Genomic DNA, 22642 nt, shown 5'->3' on the forward strand with positions numbered 1-22642 from the left:
CCGGAGCCCAGCAGGTCGAGGCTGCGGTGGCCGGGAGCGGCCGCTGCACTCCAGCCTGGGCGAGGGAGTGAGACTCCAACTCAAAACACACACACACACACACACACACACACACACACACAAATACAGTGCTTTTAAATTACAGGATCATCTGGCCATGTTATATCAAATTGTAATTTAAGAAAAAATAGATAGAGGGACATAATATTAGAATAAAGAAAAAATTTTTTACCTAGAAGATTTAATTATAAACAACTATGAAAATATACAAGTATCTTAGATGTACTTGTGCCTATATGAACATCATACAAGGTCTGACAATTAAGTTCACGAATTCATCCTATAAAAATTGCTATGTGCCTCATTAGAGAATATCACTATGGTCACCTTTGAAGTACTCCCGTGGGGAAATCATACACCTATGCTAGTGCTTAGTTCACCCATCAAAGTCATTTTGGAACTCTTTTTCTAGAGTGGCCATCAGAGCAGTCATCATATTACCCTTGATGTCCTGAATGTCATCAAAATGTCTTCCTTTATCTTCAGGTAAAGAAAAAAAGTCACTGAGGGCCCGATCAGGTAAGGAGGGAGGGTGTTCTAATACAGTTATTTGTTTACTGGCTAAAAATTCTCTCACAGCCAGTGCTGTGTGAGCTGGTGCATGGTTGTGATGCAGTCCTTTGGGACTGTTTTTGCACACCTTTCTCATGTCAACATTTTCAGTTAAGATTTTCCTAGCTGTTTCCCTATTAATGCTTATTTAGTCTGCTATGCTTCTCACAGTTAGCCAATTGATTTGATTCACAACTCAACAGATTTTTGCAGTGCGTTCGTCAGTTCTCATTACTGGCCATCTTAACCTTTCTTTATCAGAGAGGCTTTCTCTACCCTCAGAACAATGTTTAATCTGTTTGCAAACTGCCGTTTTATTCATGGCATTATTCCTGTAAACTTGTACTGACATGTCCCTGGTTTCACTTCCACTCTTGACAAGTTTAACAAGAAATTTAATGTTTGTTCATTGCTCTAATTCAAGATCCAACATTCTTGCGACGAAAGACAGAAACTTGCAACAATAATGAATGCCATTCAGCAAGACAGCGCCACACATTGAAATGAACACAACTGTGAGACACTGATATACCAACCTTAGGAAAGCTTACAGAGTTATTTGTGCAGTGTTGCCAACATAAACGCATTGCCAACATAAACGCATTTGTGCAGTGTTGCCAACATAAACGCATGAATTGTCAGTTCTTGTATACAAACCACCTTCTAAAGTTCTCAGTAATTATGCAGTGAGGCTTTTGTAACCTGATCCCCAAAATATTATAATATTGCTCATGGCTTTAATTGGGAGCCATTCTCTTAATCAACGAGGCAAGTTCTAAGAAACTTAATGAGACTTTAGAAGGCAGATGGGAAATTTATTAAGCTTTCTGAATATTGAAATGAGAATTTATGAGTTTTTGCTTTCAGAGAAAAAAGTATAGCAGGGTTTTATATTATGTTATTGTCTTGCATAGCTCAAAAACAACAAAAACATAAAGAAGAAACACAGTTCCCTCAATTACCATAAAATCCACATGATTTTCGTCCATGTTTCTATGATTTTCTCACAAATGAATTAATTAAACAATATTTAGAACTTTTAATTTTGTAATACATAAGACAACTCCAGCAATGATATCTCCCAAAGAAACCATACTTCCTGTTAAATAAGCTCTGGATATAATGCATTTCCCCTCGAAGTTTGCATATAAATTATTAAACTTAAGATTGTCTTACGAAAAGTATCTCCCTATTATCAACTATGACAAGATCTGAATCCACTCTAAACTTTTAAACACTTTTCATATCATTTTCAAAAGAAAAAAGACATTATAATAGTCTCCATATTTAACCGCATTTTTGGAACCATAATTCACATCCTGGTTCACTGTTCCTAAATTTGGGGGGAGGGGGGAACAAACAACTCTTATTTATTTCTACTGGATTATAGTTTTTTAATTAACAACAATCATAAATTCAGAAATATATAAGATGTGATTTCAAATTTTAGCACTTTATAAAATAAATTACGTCCCAGAACTTTACAAAGATTTGCAAATTACTCTTCATACTGTTAGAATTCTTGAATGCCTGGGTAAATTTCTTATTTATTGTAGAGACAAGGTTAAAAAAAAAAGAATTCTTGAATGCATGGAAGGACATATGGACAGCAGATGAGTGAAACCTCTCAAATTTCTGTAAACAGGTTTAACAAATTTCACATTAATTGGCAATTAATTGGTATATTATCTTTCTATCAACACAGTTGGAACAGGAACACAAGAAGGCGAAGTGGTAAATACTATTTGTTTTTACCAAAAAATAATGTTTTATTTTCTGTAGAAATATATGCAAAATATAATTTAAATTTCTCAAAAACAAGCCTGGACATGATAATTAGGTCTTAAATACTCAGATGTTTCACTTGTAATATGTTCTGGTGAAGGCTTTGCATGTAAATAGGTATTAAGCTATGTAAAGCTAAATTACAATGCTAGCTTTTAGTTATTACTTCTAAATCAGCAATAAGCAAAGTCCCAAATAATGCACATCATAAACTACTTAGTAAAATTTGGAAATACCATAAGAAAATATCTAAACAGCTTTTTTAGACAACACTCAGGGTTACCTAGTTGCTTGCCAATATAAAATCTGGTAAAGAGGAGTACGAGCAAGAAATATAAAATTTGACTTTGACAAATGGATGTTGTTAATATTTTCAGGATGAAAAATGTTCTTTTGGATGGTAACTAATGGAGCAAGTGATTTGGAGACAAACAGCTTCTTGTTATGCAGACAGTGGCATCCACCTGAGCAAACTGTTCTGGTTCTCTCCTTCAGTGGAATTTACTGAAACTCATAATCCAACAGGAATTTAAATGTCTTTTATATTTAACCTCTGAGGTTGTAAATAACAGTTAAAAAATTAAATTTGGTTAAATTCCTTTAAGTCATTTAAAGTATTCCGTTTTTTACTCATACCCCATATGTTATTATGTGAATCATATTTATGTACAAAGAAGGTGAAACCTGGGCATTATATTGTAGAAAACATTATTTTACAAAATATACCGATTTGACTATGTCTACATATTAAGAAGTATTTCTACTGGACTCTGCTCAGCAATTATAATAAGAGCCACATCATAATTAAACTTCCACTGTCAATTTCTAAAATATTTTTGTCATTATTTATTGGGGTTACAGAGGGCAAGAAACTAAGAGTCAGAGTAACTTGAATAAGTCAAGTATTTTTTGTTGTTGTTGTTGAGTTGGAGTCTCACTCCTTCGCCCAGACTGGAGTGCAGCGGCAGCTCCCGGCCACCACAGCCTCAACCTGCTGGGCTCCTGCGATCCTTCCACCTCAGCCTTCCCAGTAGCTGGAACTACAAGCGCACGCCACCACGCCCAGCTAGTTTTTTGATTTATTGTAGAGATGAGGTCTTGCCAAGTTGCCCAGGCGGGTCTCGAACCCTCAGGCTCAGGCAATCCACTCACCTCGGCCTTCCAAGGTGTGGGATTACAGGCTGAGCCACCGAGCCCGGCTGTAAGTCAAGTATTTATCCTTTACAAATTACATTAATACTGGTTTTAAAATAAAGGTAGTTCTACTTTAAGGATAATGGAATATACATACTTTTCCTTATTCCTCTCCCTGTGTATAATAAAAACTCTAAACCATATCCATGAAATAGACATCAGGACACTCTAAAAGGGGGAGAGAAGAAGCAGGCGGATTAAGAACCTGGAGACCTAAGGACCCAAGCAACATGATGGGTTCTCTGGGTTTGTCTTTGTGGCATATATTCCATATAAGATAACGAAGAGGTGGGAATCCAGATACACCAATGGATGTAGACAACCCCAAGATGACTACTAGCATATCTTTCCAGTCATATGATCTGAAGGGGGGTGGTCTAGCTAGACAGGAAACTGTTAGACAGCAATTCATCCTCTTTAGCATAATGCTACAGAAAAGCTATAGTCCCAGACAACACTCAAGTCAGCAATGATCTAATAATAATCAGCCTAGACTTTATTTTTCAGCTCAATTGCCTATTCTCTCTCTCTCTCTCTCTCTCTCTCTGTCTCTCTCTCTCTCTTTCTCTCTCTCTCTCTGTGTCTGTCTCTTTGTGAGTCAGGGTTTCACTCTGTCACCTAGGGTGGAGTACAGTGGCACAATAACAGCTCACCACAGCCTCAAATTCATGTGCTCAAGCCATCCTCCTGGGGCAGCCTCCCGAGTAAATAGAATTAAAGGTGTGTACCAAAACACCTGGCTAATTTTGTGATATTTTGTAGAGATGAGGTCTTGTTATAATGTCTTGAACTCCTGTGATCAAGCAATCCTCCCATCTCTGACTTCCAAAATGCTGGTATTACAGGCATGAGCCACCATGCCTGACCCTCAAATACCTCTCATTTATTACTCCAGTGTGACTAAAACATTGTACACTTTGACCAAATTGCTCCATTCTTCCCAATCCCCAGTCGTTGTAACTACTATTTCTCTCTTCTATGAGTTCCATTGCTTTAGTTTCTACATGTAAGTGAGAACATATGGTATTTCTCTTCTGTGTTTGGCTTACTTTACTTAGCATAATGACCTCCGGATTCATCCTTGGCATAATTTTTTTTTTCTCCCAAGGCTGAATGGTATCGCATTTTCTTTATGCATCCATCAGCTGACGAACATTTAAGTTGATTCCTTAACTTGACTACTGTAAACAACACAGCAATAAACATAAGAGTGTAGATGTCTGTTTAATAGACTTATTTAATTCCTTTGTGTATATATCCAGAGTGCATTTGCTGGATCATATGATAGTTCTATTTTCAGTTTTTTAAGAAAGTCCCATATAGTTTTCCAATATGACTGTATTAATATTAATTTACATTACCACCAACGGTGTACAAGATTTATCTTTTTCTACTTCCTTGCCAACACTGGCTATGTCAGGTGATATTTCAATGAGTCTTTAATTTGCATTTTTCTAACTATTAGTGATGCTGAGCATTGTTACATATATCTGTTGGCTGTTTTATGTCTACTCTTGAGAAATGTCTGTTTAGGTTCTTTGCCCATTTTTAATATGATTATTTGTTTTTGTGTTACTGAGTTGTTACAGTTCCTTACATATTTTGGATTCTAACATATTATCACATGTATGATTTGCAAATATTTTTTCTCATTACGTAGTTTGCTTCTTCATTTTGCTAATAATTTTCTTTGCAGTAAAGAAGCTTCATAGTTTGATGTAATGACATTTGTCTATTTTCATTGATGTTCCTTAATTTTGGGGTCAAAACCAAAAAATTATTGCCTAGACCAATGTCATATACTTTTCCCCCTATAGTTTTCTTCTAGTAGACTCCTTAATAGCTTTATAATTTCAGATCTTTTATTTACTCTCTAATCCATTTTGAGTTAATTTTTGTATACAATGTGAGATAATGTCCCAATTTTATTCTTCTGCACTTGGAAATTTTCCAACATATATTAGTATCAATCGATTCTAATCGCAATAGGTTCTTTACTAGACTCTCTATTCTGTTTCATTGGTTGATGTATTTATTTTTATCATTAATATGCTATTTTAATTACTATAGCTTTGTAATATTGTTTGAGGTCATGCACTGTGATGTCTCCAGGTTTTTTCTTTTGGCTCAAGATTGCCTTTGTTATGTGTATGTGTGTGTGTGTGTGAGACTCTCTGAATTTCAGAATTTTTTTCTATTTCTATGAAAAACTAAAATTGCAATTTTGATAATTGCATTTGATCTATAGAACTTTTGTGGTAGCATGGACATTATAACATTAAGAATTATTGTAATTTAGGAACACAGAATTATCTTTCCATGTATTTGTGTCTTCTTCAATTTTTTCATCAAGTATATGTGTTTTTTCAGCTTCTTGGTTACATATATTCTAAAATATTTCATTTTATTTTTGTAAGTATTGTAAATGAACTTGTTGTCCTAGTTTTTTTTTTCTTCCCAGTTTGTTGGTAGGGTTCAGAAACACTACTGATTTTTGCGTGCTGGTTTTGTATTCTGCAGCTTTACTGTGTTTGCTTTAGTTCTAACAGTTTTCCTGGTAAAGTCTTTTCGGTTTTCTCTATATGAGAACATGTTATCAGCAAACAACAACTGTTTCACTTTTTTTTATATTTGAATATATTTTATTTCTCTTTCTTGCCTAATTACTCATAAAATTCTCCAGTAGTACATCGAATAGAAATGGTGAGAGTGAACATTTTTTGTTTCCTGATCTTAGAGGAAAAGCTTTCCATTTTGTACCATTGCCATTGAGCAGAATGTTAAGTGTTGGCTTGTCATATGTGACTTTTATTGTTTTCAGAAAAAGGAGCATTACACAACAACGAAGAGTTCAATTCTCCAAAAAGACACAGCTGCTAACATGTATGCACTAACAAAAGAACATCAAAATATGCGAGGCAGAGCTAAGACAACTATGAGGAAAAATAAACACATTCACTATTATAGTTGATATCCAAGACTTGTTCAACATTTGGAAAATCAATTAATTTATTATATCACATCAAGAAGCTAAAGCAGAAAAATCACACAATCATATCAATAAATACAGAAAAATTACCTGACCCTCCCATTTTGATTTAAAAAAAAATACCTCTCAGTAAGCTAGGAATAGAGAGGAACATTTTCAACTTGTTAAAGACTATCTACCAAAAACCTGCAACTAATATTATACATAATAGTGAGAAATTCAAAGTTTTCCTACTAAGATTATAAAAAAGGCCAGAATATTCCCTCTCACAAGTTATTTTAGGGAGTAAAAATCTAACCAGATAAACACAAAATCTATATGAGGAAAAACTACAAAACTCTGATAAAATATATCAAAGAAGAACTAAATACACGGATAAATATTTTATGTTCATAGATAGGAATACTCAATATTGTCAAAATGTCAGTTCTTTTCAGTATGAACTATAGATTCAATAAAATTTTAATCAACTTATCAGCAAATTTTTTTTGTGGATATTGGCAAACTGATTCTAAAGTTTATATGGACAGGCAAAAGACTCAGGACAGACAACACAATGCTGAAAAATAAGAACATGTTGGAGAATTGACACTACCTAACTTCAAGACAACTTCTAATGCTACAGTCATGAAGATGGTGTAAAGGTGGGAAAAGACTAGACAAAGATATCAGTGGATAGAAAGCCCAGAAATAAACTTATACACAGTCCACTAATGTTTGACTAAGGAGCAAAGCAATGCAAATGAGGAAAAAATATTCCTTTCACATGCAAAATCAATAACAAAAAGTGAAGCTAGACATAAGTCTTATACCCTTCACAAAAATTGATTTTGAATGGATACAGCCCCAAATTGAAAACATAATGATATAACGCTCATAGAAGGTAACATAGAACAAAATCTAGATGACCTTTGCTTTGGGGATGACGTTTTAGGTTCAACACCAAATGCATCTTCCATGAATGAAGCAATTGATAAGCCAGACTTCATTAAAATTTTCTGCTCTTCAAAAGACACTCTTAACAAAGTGAAAAGACAAGCCACAGACTGGGCAAAAATATTTGCAGATGATATGTCAGATAAAAAAGCGTGAATTAAAATATACGAAGAGCTGTTAGACCAATGAAAAAACCTTAACAGAAACCTTACTGAATGATTTATACAGATAAACATAAGCATATGAAAAGGTGCTTCACACTGAATGTCATCAGAGAAATGCAAATTAAAACAACAATGGTCAAAATCAAGAACAATATCAGGTGTGAGAAGGATGTGGAACAACAAAAACTCTCATTCCTTGATAGTAGGAATGGAATATTTTACAGTCACTTTGGAAGACACTTTGGCAGATTCTTAAAAACTAAACACACTCTTAGCATATGATCCAGCAATCATGCCTCATGGTATTTACCCAAATAACACCAAGAGTGAACCATAATGTAAACTGTTGACTCTGAAGGAAAATGATGCATCAATGTAAGCTCATGGGTTGTAAAAAATGTGCCACTCTCGTGGAGAATGTTGATAAAAGAGAAGGTTGTGCTTGTATAGCGGCAAGTGGTATAAAGGAAATCCTTGTACCTTTACACTGATCTTTTCTGTGGGCCTAAAATTGCTCTAAAAAATAAAGTCTGTGACAAGAAAAAAAAAAAAAAGATCTGTCAGAGAGAAAGCCTTAAGGGAAATTTAAAATGTTTATTAAACTAATGAAAATGAAAATACAATGTGTCAATGTCTTTTTAGAATTGCAGGACTTTTCTTTATTTATACCTTGCTTACACCTTACGTTAAAACAGAAAACTATAATAGAATAAGATTAAAGCAACAAGAAATAGTGAAAATCAATAATAAATACAATAAACTTTCTACTGTGTGTGTGTGTGTGTGTTTGTGTGTGTATATATATACACACACATATAATGTTAATATACAATGTGTCAAAATTTTGAGTATGCTGCAAACGTAATACTAAGAGGGAAATTATGCATCAAATGCAGATATTAGAAAGGAAGAACCTCAAATCAATAATCCAAAATGTTACTTCAACAAATTTTTTAAAATAAGAGCAATATAAAACACCAAAGCAACCAAAAATAAGCAAATAAAAAAACAGAATTAATTAACAGAGTACAGAGTACATTATACCCAATAAACAGAGGTCAATGCTGATGTTTGAGAATCATCTAGATTGAATACAGAAAAAGAGAGAGAAGGCACCAAAAAAAATTTCAAATAGGCTATTAGGAAATGAGCTAAAATAGGAAGACACATTTCATCAAAGAGGTTATTTTACACATGGTTAGAAATAAGCATCTAAAAACTTGTTCCTCATTACTAAACATTAGGGAAATGCATATTAAGACTATGATGAGAAGAACTGAAAGTTAAAAAAAAAATAGTGACAATACAAAAAACCCAGAAGATAAACTAGATTTCTCACACGTTACTTGTGAGAATATAAACTATTACAACCACTCTGAAATACACTTTGCAATTTACTTCAAACTATACAAGCATTTTCTGTTCAACAGAGTAATTTGTACTTCTGTGCATTTATCCTGTCCCAGAGAAATGAAAATTTATGTACACAAAAAAACTCCTCACTACTGTGTTGGCTTTTCTTTTTGAAAATAATATGTTAGCTAAGAAGTCATAGTTATAATGGTGATAAAATAATTAGCAAATGTTCTAACTTCAGTCCTTATGCAATTTATATGACGTCAACAGAGGTGATAATCAGGTGATCCATGCAAGTATGGCTAAACCGTCCTATAGCGCAGATTGATCAGAACCATTTGTTGTGAAATAGTCTCCATATTTAATTTGGCATTTTTAGTGTTACTCATGGAGATATCATTTTATTTCATTTTATACAGAGAGGTGACTTTAAAAAATTTCAGTGACTCATCAAATGTCATAGTCTCCCATTATTTTTAAGACTGCACTTTCCGCTATTCCACAATTGCTTCCTATAAATTTGAGAATCACATTCAACTAAGTATATTTTCTAAATCTGTCTCTTGATAAATTACATTACACTTAAAAACACAAAATTAGCAAGAAAAGTAATATTTAGTAACTGACATGGAGTTAATAACGAATATATTTAAGTATAACTAATTAGCTGCAAGTATATGCTATATGGAAGTCTAAATGCTATAGTTAGCCATTTGATTGAATTTATCTCTTCTGTTCATGCATGAAGGATTTGTTTTCTCCTTTACAAAAAAGATAAAAGGGAGATAGGAGGCGGTTAGGGAATGATTAGGCAGATAGCAAGAGAGGGTCTTGGAAAAACAGTAATGAACACCCTTGCACCATCTCCGTTATGCACTTAGCAGTTGAAAATGTGGTTAATGCAGTTAAGCACTTCCTGCTATACCAAGATGCTTGCTCAAAAGGGACTGTCCCAACTCAGATGCTGGTGCAATAGCTCAACTAAATGTCCCGGACTTGACCTAAACCGATTATAATACCATTAACATAAAATTACCCTAGGGATCCTCCCACTCCCATTATACACCTGACACCATGACAGTACTGATATAACCCTATAAGACCTAAAACTCCCCCACCCAACATGAGGTAGGAGTAACAGCAACCCAGCCCCCAAAACCCCCATTTCTAAGAAAAAAAACACCCCTAAAGACAACCCTCAGTAGCCCTAAGAATAAACGTTATAGCTCAACAATAGTTAGGTGCAGAGGCAGCAGCTTCTACAGGCTGTTTCTGCCCACTGTTCACTCTTGAGAGTGTACTATTCTTGGCTCAATGAAGCTATTCACTTGTCTTGCTACTTAATATGTCTGTCTGCGAATTCTTTCCAAACTGAACACAAGAATCCAGGCGTCAACATCAACACTGGGAGCTGCACCCCTTTGCCCGGTAACAAAAGTAACTAATGAAATACTATGCTGCTGTCAGCAACTGGGGGTTGAGAGTCCTTATTAACCAGAAAAATATAGAACTGACAATATTAACATCATTTACCAGTGCTGGGACTCGTGCTGCGCTTTGAAAGATTGAGAAATCTACCAAGACTTAAAGGTAAATAATTTTTGATAACATCAGCACATTATTTGATAGTAACACTAAGAACGGGTGTAAGAATCTGGCAAAAGTCAATAGATGATAACAGGAGGCAGGGGAGGAGCAGTAGCAAGAAGCAAGGTAAAGACAGCTTGCCCAGATAGGTCTATATTTAGGCAAGAGGCCATGTTGGAATGTTGACTCAAACATTATGGGACAAGTTAAGTAAAGGGAGTAGAAGAAGCCATCAGGGCATTTGTCTAAAAGGATGGGAGACAAATGTAAGATAAGGTCATGAGTAATACCAATGCTTTAGAGGTATGGGGTAGAAAAGGGGCCAGCAAAAGGGAATGCTAGGACTGCTTTCACTTTAAATAATCTGCAATCTACAAAGACAAGTCCAATGGCAAATAGAAGACAAGAATGGAATATCCCCCCCAGACAAAAAACTAAAGAGAAAAATTAAGATAAATTCATTAAAATATATACAAATCAAGAAGGAGTTGCCTTGTTAAAAGAAGAGGGAGAGTATCTGATCTGAATATGGAGAAGTGTGTAACAGGAGACTTTGCCTAGAATCTCACCTAGGAGGTATTCAAGCCTTGGAAGACATTGAATGTCTGGCTAAGACTCTTTCCTCTGAATTTAATAGGAAAGGGGTATAAAGAAATTATGGTAATTTTAATCCACGGTTGGAAAATTAAATTTGGCTTCCATGTCTATAGAAGCAATTTTTCACTTTGCTATTCATTGCTTATCCTTTCATTCCTACTGAGATAATGCATTTATAATTTATTCTAAACTAAACATTGTTATTGTGAACTTCACATTGGGATAATGGAAATAATTCAAATTTTGATGACTTAAAAATATACATATTCCTAAAAATAAAAGCAGTGAAGCTTTTTGATGAGTTAAGATAGCATAGTCAATATATTTCAGAATCTCAAAAATTTTCATAGTGAAAAAAACATCATTTCACCTTCTTCAGCATAGCACTATATGGGGAAAGTGAATTGACTTTAAAACTATTTTTCTGAAGAAATGTGTATTTATATTTAAAAAGAAAATAAATAATGATAATAAAAAGTGAGACTTTTAAAAAGTATTTTAAATTATTATTTAGAATGTGAAATCACCAAGTGACTGCTCTAGTTCCCATGAAGATATTTCAGTGTGACATAAATGCACTTCGTAAGGAATGAAAACTAAGAAATGTAATTAGTTGTACTCAATTTATTTAAGTGATGTGTTTAAGTAAAAATTTGCCAATAAAACCTTGAAGCTAATTTGTTGTTTTGGTCACGGGGATATTTCAAGGGAAGCGGCCAATGTATGCTTTTTGTATTACTGGTTCTCTGAAATTTCCTCCCTTTTGCTTTTTAAATGACATTAATGTAGTTAGAGGTGTGTTATGTGATGAATTTCTTGGGTTTACCTTTGCTTCAATCTGTTTAGTATCTGGATTCTGAAACAAAAATTTGATTTTGCTCTTGCCGTCATCTGAAGAACCTTTAAGCTGAGAAAATTTATACCTCCAAAGTACAGCCTAAAGGGAAAAAAAGAAACAATGTAAGTCAATGGAATTAATATCTGCATTCAATATGTCTTTTTTAAATGGTAAAAGTTAACTATATAAAGTTAATACTATGTCCCAATATTTTAAAAGTAAATTAGGAAATGCTTATCAAAGTCTATAATTTTTTATTAAATATATCCTTGAATTTTCAGAAATAAAATTGCTCCCTTTAAATAGTCATTGCAAAAAATATATATAAATAAATTTCTTTTAGTATCTTTTCTTATGTGCATATGAAATAACTATTTGTTTCTTTTTTTCCCCCATAGAACTGAGAAGGTGATTTTGAATCTATTATTCAGGAACTTTCATTCCAAGCTCAAAACGAGTAACCTATGGCTTTATTAAGGTGACATATGATCTTTAATAAAGACTTAAGACAAAAACTTACATGTTGCTCTGATTTGATTGCAGTAGAATAAGCATTTCATAGAGCCATACCTATCAATCTATAATATCTTAGGAAATAGAGCCTCTCTCTGAAATAAATTCTACAAATGCAATTCTCTAAAACTGAAAGTAACAAAATCTATTGCCTTTTCAGATAAGAAAATGGTGATACAAAAAGGTTAAATTGGCAATAAATGGGAATTCTATTACAAAAATTCTTATCTCTTCTAAATTATAAATTCTGTTACCTGAAAGTAAGTGTGACATTTGTTCTTCAGAATGTCCTGAAACTAAAAAATGCATTCCCCATATCAATTACCAAATGTATAAATCATTAAAGTAGAAAGCTATGCCTATGTATTCAAACACAATCACGTACCATGTAGTTCTGTTTTACATTATCTTAAAATACCTTTGTTGCATTGAACATACGATAAAAATGCATTTGACAAATTATTTCAAATATTAAAAATGATTTCTGGTGGTTTCTAAACAGATAAATACAAATGGCTAATGTAGTTCATTTTTTTTCCTAGGTGCCGTACTATTTAACCTATTGTCTCTTATGAAACAGTAAAGAAACAACACAGTAGGCATCTCACATCTTTTTCAGAATAAAAGGTAATAGAAAAATGTCTGGCAGGGCTTTGTGGCTCAGCCTGTCATCCCAGCACTTTGGCAGGTCAAGATTACTGGATTGCTTGAGCCCACGGGTTCAAGACCAGCCCGGGCAACTTGGCAAGACCTCGTCTCCACAATAAATCAAAACTTAGCCGAACATGGTAACCTGTAGCTCCAGCTACTTAGAAGGCTGAGGCAGAAGGATCACCAGAGCCCAGCAGGTCGAGGCTGGGGTGGCCATGAGCGTGCCACTGCACTCCAGCCTGGGTGACAGAGTGAGACTACAACTCAGAAAAAAAAAAAAAGAAACATGTCTGTACAGGCATACCTCAGAGATCTTGTGGATTTGGTTCCAGACCCCCATAATAAAGCAAATATTGCAGTAAAATGAATCATATGAATTTTTTGGTTTATCAGAGTATATAAAAGTTATGTTTAAATTATACTGTAGTCTATTAAGTATGCAATAATAGGTCTAAAAATAATTTACATGTTTTAATAAGAATATACTTTATTGATAAAATTTGTTAATAATCATCTGAGCCTTCAGTGAATCATAATTTTTTTGTTGATGAAGGGCCCTGCCTTACTGTTTGACTAATCAGGATGGCGGTTGCCGGAAGTTGGGGTAGCTATGACATTTAATTAAAATAAGACAACAATTTAGTTTGCTGCATCAATTGACTCTTCTTTTTATGAAAGATTTCTCTGTAGTATGTGATGTTATTTGATGGCATTTTACTCACAACAGAACTTATTTCAGACTTGGACTCAATTCTTTCAAGTTCAAGTGCTGCTTTATCAAGCCATTTTTTGTAATGTTCTAAATCCTTTGCTGTCATTTCAACAATGTGCACAGCATCTTCGCCAGGAGTAGATCCTGTCTCAAGAAACTGCTTTCTCTGTTCTCCATAAGAAGAAACCCATCATCCATTAAAGTTTAGTCATGAGATTGCAGCAATTAGTCACATCTTCAGCGTCTGCGTCTACTTCTCGTTCTCTTACAATTTCCACATCTACACTAACTTCCTCCATGGAAGTCTTGAATCCCTCAAAGTCATCCTTGAAGGTTGGAATCAACTTCTTCCAAACTCCTGTTAATACTGCTATTTTGGCCCCTTCCCATGCACCACAGATAGTTCTGAGGGCATCGAAAATGGTGACTCCTCTCCAGAAGTTTTTCAATTGACTTTGCTCAGTTCTATCCGAGGAATCACTCTTCATGGCAGTACTAACCTTTCAAAATGCATTTCTTTTTTTTTTTTTTAACAAGAAAGATTCATTTATTTTTATTTTTTTATTTTTAACGTTTAACTTTTTGTATTTTAAAGATGTAGAGTACAGTTCAGGGTTGGGTCTACAAATGATCATCATGCAGGGACTCTTTTCAATGAGGTGTGCCCCGTCTTCCCCAAGCATAATCCCACTACTGCCAATTCTGCTTCCCCGCCCCCCTCCTGGCAGTTTCCTTCTACCACCCACCTTTTTCTTATAGTACTACGATAATTGTTCAAGGTCTGCTTATGAGTGAGATCATGTAATACTCAGTTCTTTGTTTCTGTGAAAGATCACTCATTATTATAGACTCTAAGTCCATCCAGGTTGCTGTGAAGTTCATGATTTTGTTCTTCTTTATGACTGTGTAATATTCCGTCATGTATATATACCACTCAAAATATATTTCTTAAATAAGATTTGAAAGTAAAAAATATTGTTCGATCTATGGGTTGCAGAATGGATGTTGTGTTATTATGCATAAAAGCAATATTAATCACCTTGCATATTCTCCACCAGAGCTTTGAGTAACCAGTCACATAATTAATGATCAGTCATATTTTGAAAATAATTGTTTTTCCTAAGCAGTGGTTCTCAATAATGCTGCAAATGCTGGATGATGTGCTCTCATCCAGGCTTTTATGTCCCATTTAGAGCATTGGCAGAGTAGATTTAGCATAATTCTTAGGGCCCTAGGATTTTCAGAATGGTAAATGAATGAATCAATTTAAAGTCACCAGCTGTATTAGCTCCTAACAAGAGAGTCAGCCTGCCCCTTGAAAATTTGAACCCAGGCATTGATTTTTCTCTAGCTATGAAAGTCTCAGATGGCATCTCCTTCCAATATAAGGGTGTGTCATCTAATCTAAAAATCTGTTGCATGGTTATCTCACACTGGCACTGACAAAATGGCACTGGTAAAAGCGGCAAAGGATGCATTTAAGAATAAATGAAAATGAGTTCAGTAAAAACGTATCTCCAACCAACAACTACACCATAAATATTCATATGTATGATTCTCTGTGTGATAGTGTATTCAGCTTAGATATTATAGATTTATAATTAGACCTTAGTCATGGTCCCCATTTGGGCATTTTTTATTGTAAGGGTCAAGGTAACAATGCCTGACATTCAAATTACAACTTTCACCTTCAACTCAATAAAGACGTTTCTTTTTTTTTGCTTTTCATCTTGTTACGTGAGGAATAATTATAACTTGGATTTAAAAACTTGCCTTACACAAAAAATCTGTACTATTTAGTCTAGATTTATTAGGCAACAAATATAACTTGACAGATGTGAAGGGATAGCTTGTAGAATGCTCAAAACAAAAAAATGTTTGAGAAGGGTCAATGATCTGATGATTGTTCCAGTAAATACATCACTTCAGAAAGATTTGTCATAGTAACACTGCAGCACAACTCTTTTCTGGTGGAAATCAGTGTTTTCTGCTATTCCCTTTCAGGAGACATCCTTTGAATTTATATAAGCCTACAGTGTATTATAATACTTTCTCAGATTTGTAGCTGCAAGAACACCTGAGAAGTATTACCCTGGAGCAAATACTTTTACAGTAAAACTTCTTTCTTACTAGATCAAAATTCTTTCCAGAAGTCTATAAGGTTGTTTGGTTAAAATCAATCTTCTGAGCCGGGCTCGGTGGCTCAGCCTGTAATTCCGCGCCTTTGGGAGGCTGAGGTGAGTGGATTGCCTGAGCCCGCGGGTTCAAGGCCCGCCTGGGCAGCGAGACCTCATCTATACAATAAATCAAAAAATCAGCTGGGCGTGGTAGCGCATGCCTGTAATTCCGGCTACTCGGAAGGCTGAGGCGGAAGGATCGCCGGAGCCCAGCGGGTCGAGGCTGCGGTGGCCGGGAGCGGCCACTGGGCTCCAGTCTGGGCGACCGAGTGAGACTCCAACTCAAAAAAAAAAAAAAAAAAAGACTGTTATGAACACTATTGTACAGCTATCTGCTTAAGTTCTGACTTTCAATTCTTTGGGGTATAACTAAGAAGTGGCATTGCTGGATCACATGGTAATATGTAATTAACTTTTTGAAGAAACTGTAAAGCTTTTCAGTGGCTAGACCATTGTGCATTTCCACCAGCAATGTGAAAGAAAGAGTTCCAAGTTCTCCACATTTTTACCAACACTTGTTCTTTTCTATTCTTTCTGGTAATATCCATCCCAGTGAATGTAAAGTGGTTATCACACTGTGGTTTTGACTTGCATTCCCCTGATGTCTAGTGATGCTGACTATCTTTTCATGTGCTTGTTGACCATTTTCATATCTTCATGGGAAAATGACTATTCGATTTCCATTTTGCATTCGGTTGTTTGTTTTGTTGCTACTGAGTTATAGGGATATTTTATATGTTTGGGATATTAATCCCTTATCAGAATTATGATTTGCCATATTACTCTTTCATTCTATGGGAGGTTCTTTCTACTCTTTTGTAGTATCTTTCGATACCAAAAAAGTTATTAATTTTAATGTGGTCTGATTTATCCATCTTTTCTCTGTTGCTGTGCTATTGGTGTTCTATCCAATGTACCACTGACAAATTTAAAATCATGAAGATTTTTCCCCATGTTTTCTTCAACAAGTTTTATGGTTTTTAATTATTATCTCTATGTCTTTGATCCATTCTGAGTTAGTTTTTGCATATTGTAAAAGGTAACAGTTGAGTTTTACTCTTTTCCATGTCAATATTTCATTTTCCTAAAATCATTAGCTAAAAAGATCATCTTTTCCCCATTGAATGGTCTTGGTACCCTTGTTTAGAGTCACCACATTGAAATACCACCTAACTTCAGTCAGAATGGCCATCATCAATAACTCAAAAGACAACAGATGCTGGAGAGGATGTGGGGAAATAGAAACATTTCTACACTGTTGATGGAATTGAAAACTAGCACAACTTCTGTGGAAAACAGTGAAGCATCCTGAAAGACCTAAAAATCGACCTTCCATATGACCCAGCAATACCCACTCTGGGAATATACCTGCAGTATACATGCACACACATGTTTGCTGCAGCATTGTTCACAATAGCAAAAACCATGAAACCAACCGTGCTGCCCATTGAAAGAGGACTGGATTTTTAAAAGTGATACATGTACTTCTTGGAATATTACACAACCATAAAGGACAAGATTAGGAACTTTGCAGCAAACTGGATGGACTTAGAGTCTGTAATACTGAGTGAACTATCACAGGAACCAAGAACTGAGTACCACATGTTCTCACTCATAAGCTGACGCTGAACAATAATCATAATAATATAAGAAAGGCATAGTACTATAAGTAGTGGGAAACTGCCAGCGGTAGGAGGGACACTTCATCAGTAAGTGTACCTGATCTCAAACCATTTCTACTTGTTTCTGAGTTTTCCAGTTTTTCTTCTTATTAATTTCTAGTTTGAGTCTATTGTGAGAGAAAAGATCTTGCATAACTGCCATATCTTAAAAATCATCAGAAATTACATTTTGTGTTCTAACATATAGCCTATTCTGAAGAATGTTTCAGGTGTATTTTGGAAAACCGAGTATCCTTCTCTTGCTGAATAGAGTTTTATGTATATGATATAGATACATATATATATCTCATATCTATATCTTATAAATTCTGTGTGTGAGTTAATAGTGTGTGTGAGTTTTTTTTTTTAAAAGAATTGATATTTTAAGAGCAGTTTTAAGTTCATTTGCTGAAAATTCTATCCTTTCTTTGTTGCATTACCTTTGGTCCTTTGTCAGAGATCATTTGTCTATACTTATGTAGGCCTATTTCTGAGCTTTCTATTTTGTTCCACTGACTCCTGGGAGCCAGGTAATTCCAGTGCTATAATTTTATTCTTGTTTTTCAACATTGTGTTAATTATTATAGGTCTTTTGCCTCTCCTCACATATTTTAGAATCTGTTTTTGCAGTATCTATAAAATAACTGAATGGGGATTTGACTGGGATTAATAGTATTGCTCAAGTTTTCTACTTTCTTATTTGTCTTCTGTCTAGTTGTTTATTCTATTTTTATTAGGACATATAAATGTCCACTTATTATTGTAGAAATATTTCCTCTTCTAATTCTATCCATGTTTGCTTTATATATTTTGAGTATCTGATTCTTGGTGCATATATGTTTTGCTGTTATTGTTTATGTTATCATAAAAGACATCAACATAAAAAGTCTTTCTTTTAGACATATGACTTAAAGACTTTTTAAGGCACCCAGTTTTCTTTTGGCTACTATTTTCATGGAATATAGATATTTTCACATCATTTCTCTTTTAAAGTCTTTGTGTCTTTAGATTTAATGTCAATTGCTTGTTAATCTATCTCCTATGGACAGATTATTTTTTTCCAATATGGGGCAGGGGGAATGGGAAGTTATTGTTTTTTTGTTTTGTTTTGTTTGTTTGTTTTTGAGTTGGAGTCTCACTCTGTCGCCCAGACTGGAGTGCAGTGGCCGCTCCCGCCACTGCAGCCTCGCCTGCTGGGCTCCGGCGATCCTTCCGCCTCAGCCTTCTGTGTAGCTGGAATTACAGGCATGCACTACCACGCCCAGCTGATTTTTTGATTTATTGTAGAGATGAGGTCTCGCTGCCCAGGCGGGTCTTGAACCCGCAGGCTCAGGCAATCCACTCACCTCAGCCTCCCAAAGGCGTGGGATGACAGGCTGAGCCACCGAGCCCGGCTTGGAAGTTATTGTTTAATGGTCACAGAGTTTCTTTTTGGGATGATGAGTGGATAACAGTGATGATTGTACAGCAGTGTGGATTAATTAATGCCACTAAATTATACATTTAAAATGTTTAATATAACATATTTTATGTGTATATATTATCATAATTTAAAAAAAGTTCTGGAAATACAATTCAACAGAATATAATTCAAAGTAAATGCCAGCTGCATATAATGAAAATAGCAAAATTATAACTGTCTCAGTAATAAGGATGGGAGAATTATGAAATAATATACAATAATATTGAAGTAGAATGAATTTATATAAAAGTTACTTATTTTTATAATCTATTCATCAAACATTTATGAAGTTGCTATATATTGAGAATTTTGCTAGATATTTACAATAAATATATTGTTATTATTCTGAAGACTGAAAACTGCTGTTCTGAAGGGATTTTGCACTGTATGAATAAATGTCTGTATGAATAAATGTCTACACTTTTTTTACTGCACTAATCTATGCAATTTATTGAGAAGTAATATCCAATCTTTTCAATTAGTCTTGACATTTTTCAAAAAACCTATTATTATATAGCACCATTTAGTAATAATATTATCTGGGACAATCAACTCTTTGAGACAAAAATAAATAAACTCTTTATCTTATAATTTATTTTAAGCCAAATATCTTATATTTTTAATAAGTAAAATAATTGAAACAATCTGAATTATTTAAAGAAAAACAAAATAAAAAATGTTAATATTTACTAATGTTTGAAAACAGATGGCTTGTTAGACAAATTAATTTATGCACAATTAATGCATATTAACCAAAATTAAAGGAACTACAATACTCTTAGTGGCATACAGTAGGTGTGTGACAAAGTGCAAAGAAAACCCTAAGCATCTAATTTCAACAAAAAGACAAATAATCTTACACAGAAAACATGTTCAAAGAAGAGGAAGAACAATCTTGCCTAAAATACATGAGAACATATTCAACCTCATTAGAAATAAAGACTGTATAAATATTTAAAAGACTCAGTTTTTTAATCATTAAATTAGCACAGATCACAGAAAATTATATTAACTAAAGCTAGAGAGGATATGTCGAAACAATTATGTGTATAACATTGCTGGTGACAGCATGAAATTTTGTGACAACAGTTTTAAACACATAATTTAAGTCTTAAAAATGTTCGTATTATTAGATCCAGAAATCCATTTTCTAAAAATCAACTGTAAGAAAATACAATGGAAGAGGTTCTGGTAAGATGGTGATGGCATAGGTGGAATTGTGAGATTCTCCAAACGTGAGTTCCCAAAAGGTCTCTTACTTTCCTTCCCCCACCCCCTGCCCACTGCCAGCTGTACCAGTCCGAGGCCAGGGACCCTCGGTTCCACACAAGGCTGGATATTGTGGCCCCCGGCTGCTGCTGCTCCACTATACGTGGCCCCCGCCCACCATGCAGGAATCTTGGCTCCCTCCCTGGCTACATCATCTCACCCAGCACTGCTGGTCACTAAGGGAGTCTCTAGGCTCCCGCCCCTCAGAGATACCAGCTCCATTTCCTGCTGAAGTACCCTGTGAGGGGCCCAAAGCCACTCTCACTGCTCACCACCTGTGTTTTGGAGCTCTGGAGCTCTGAGGCAACCCTGGCTGAGGCACCCAGCGTATGAGCCCATGCTCGTGTAAGGGAACAGCATATCTTAAGGAGGTGCTGGGAACTCCCAGCTTCCTCCTCCACCCCAACCTGCTGGTGGCACACCAGATCCAGTGCCCAGTTGTGCAGCTGATCCCCAGTGCCTCGCACACCACCACAGCCTGTCATAGTGGCTTGCCCAGGGACCCAGACGAGCTGAGAGAAAGAATCCATGAAAGAGGAGCTGCCCACCTTGGTCATTTTCCAGGCAGAGATTTCCATTGCCCTGCCCACCTACAAGCAGCCTCTCCCTCAGACCCTAAGGTAATGTCGCTAAACAGGAGACAAATCCTCTCCCCTGTGCTGCATCAGATGCAGGTAACTCAGCATTGCAGAACTATCAGGCATCAGGCTAAAAGAACAAACCTAAGCTGTGAGTAAATCTGGCTGACTGCAATGAAAGCAAAGGGGTGAGGCTGGAGATCAGAGCTGAAGAGACTTTAGATACTCAGGAAAGATTCAAGAGCTAGTCTGATTTCTTATTTTGACTTTTGATTTTATCATTTTGACTGTTTGTTTTGCCACTTTTGTTTGCTTTCTGACTTAGACTATCTGTTTGTGTTGGGGAAAATGCATCAAAAGGCATGATTTTATTGGACTGTCTTTGTGTGGTTACTGGTATGTCTTAGGAAATTTTGCTTGTTTGTCTTTTTCACTTCGCGCTGGCCTTATGTCTCTTTTTCACCTGTTAGTTGGTATGTATGTCTGTTTTCCCTCTCACTCTTCTCTCTTTCTAACTTCCTATTGACCCCACCCCTTCCTCCATTATTTTCCTGTTTTGTACCTCCTTTTGTTCCAGACACCAAACCTAAATCCAGCTGCACAGACAGGATTGTAAGGCAGTGGGAAATAGGCTCCAGTGTGCCCATACACCTGTTGGTGGATGCTGGAATCAGTAGATAGATTCTGAATCACAGCTTCCCCCTCAATTAAACCTCAAAACTGCAAAAAGTACAACTTGCAGCCCACACTCCAGCCTCAAAAGTGAACAAAGCCAGAGGAGCCTCATAAGAAAAAACAGGAGATTGCACAAGTAAAGCAAAAGCAACCCCACCTTCTCTGAAAAACAGAATTAAAGAAGGGGAGGGAAAGGGGGAGACAGAGAAAAATCTACACAAATGAAGAAAACCAAAAGAAGAATACGGGTCTCTCCCAGACCCCTGGGAGGGCAGACACTAAGAAAACTGACTTTGGAATGCAAACAATGAAGAGCCCCCAGAATGACAGGTCTCAAACTATAAACCTAGATATCAAGACATTAATGGAGAGATTAAAAAGAATTGAAGAGAGACAAGAAGAAACTAGGAAGGAGATGATAACTGAGATAACAGTAATAAAGAATACTGTGAATGAAATAAATAACAAATGATAAGCATGGAAAGTAGAATTAACCAAGCTGAAGAAAGAATCTCAGAGCTTGAGGAGCAAAATATAAAACTAACCCAAACTGTTAAAAACACAAAAACAAGCTTAAAAAGACAGAAAAAAACCTTCAAGAGATGAGCGATTACTTCAAGAGAAAGAACCTAGGAGTGATTGGCCTTCCTGAAATAGAAACAGAAACCACCTTGGAACAAACATTCCATGAGATTATTGAAGAAAACTTCCCTCATCTTATCAGTGATGCAAAATTCACACACAAGAGATTCAGAGAACCCCTGAAAGTCAACAAATGAGAAGACCAACTCCCAGACACATAATAATTTGCCTAAACAAAGTAGGTATAAAAGAAAAAATCCTAATGGCAGCAAGAGAAAAAGGCCAGATCACCTACCATGGAAGA

The 22642-nt window shown here is 35.4% G+C and overlaps 1 protein-coding gene across 1 annotated transcript in view; it reads right to left on the reverse strand.

Annotated features, from left to right (window-relative positions):
* SNTG1 (syntrophin gamma 1) overlaps nt 1-22642 on the reverse strand; it is a 274235-nt gene that overhangs the window by 20383 nt on the left and 231210 nt on the right. Inside the window, exon 10 of the mRNA XM_008052045.1 lies at nt 12047-12157. Coding sequence (XP_008050236.1) covers nt 12047-12157 — 111 coding nt within the window. The remainder of the gene's footprint in view (nt 1-12046; nt 12158-22642) is intronic.

The sequence above is a fragment of the Carlito syrichta genome, unplaced genomic scaffold, assembly GCF_000164805.1.
Source record: "Carlito syrichta isolate Samal-C Ts95f unplaced genomic scaffold, Tarsius_syrichta-2.0.1 Scaffold254458, whole genome shotgun sequence".
Taxonomy (NCBI): domain Eukaryota; kingdom Metazoa; phylum Chordata; class Mammalia; order Primates; family Tarsiidae; genus Carlito; species Carlito syrichta.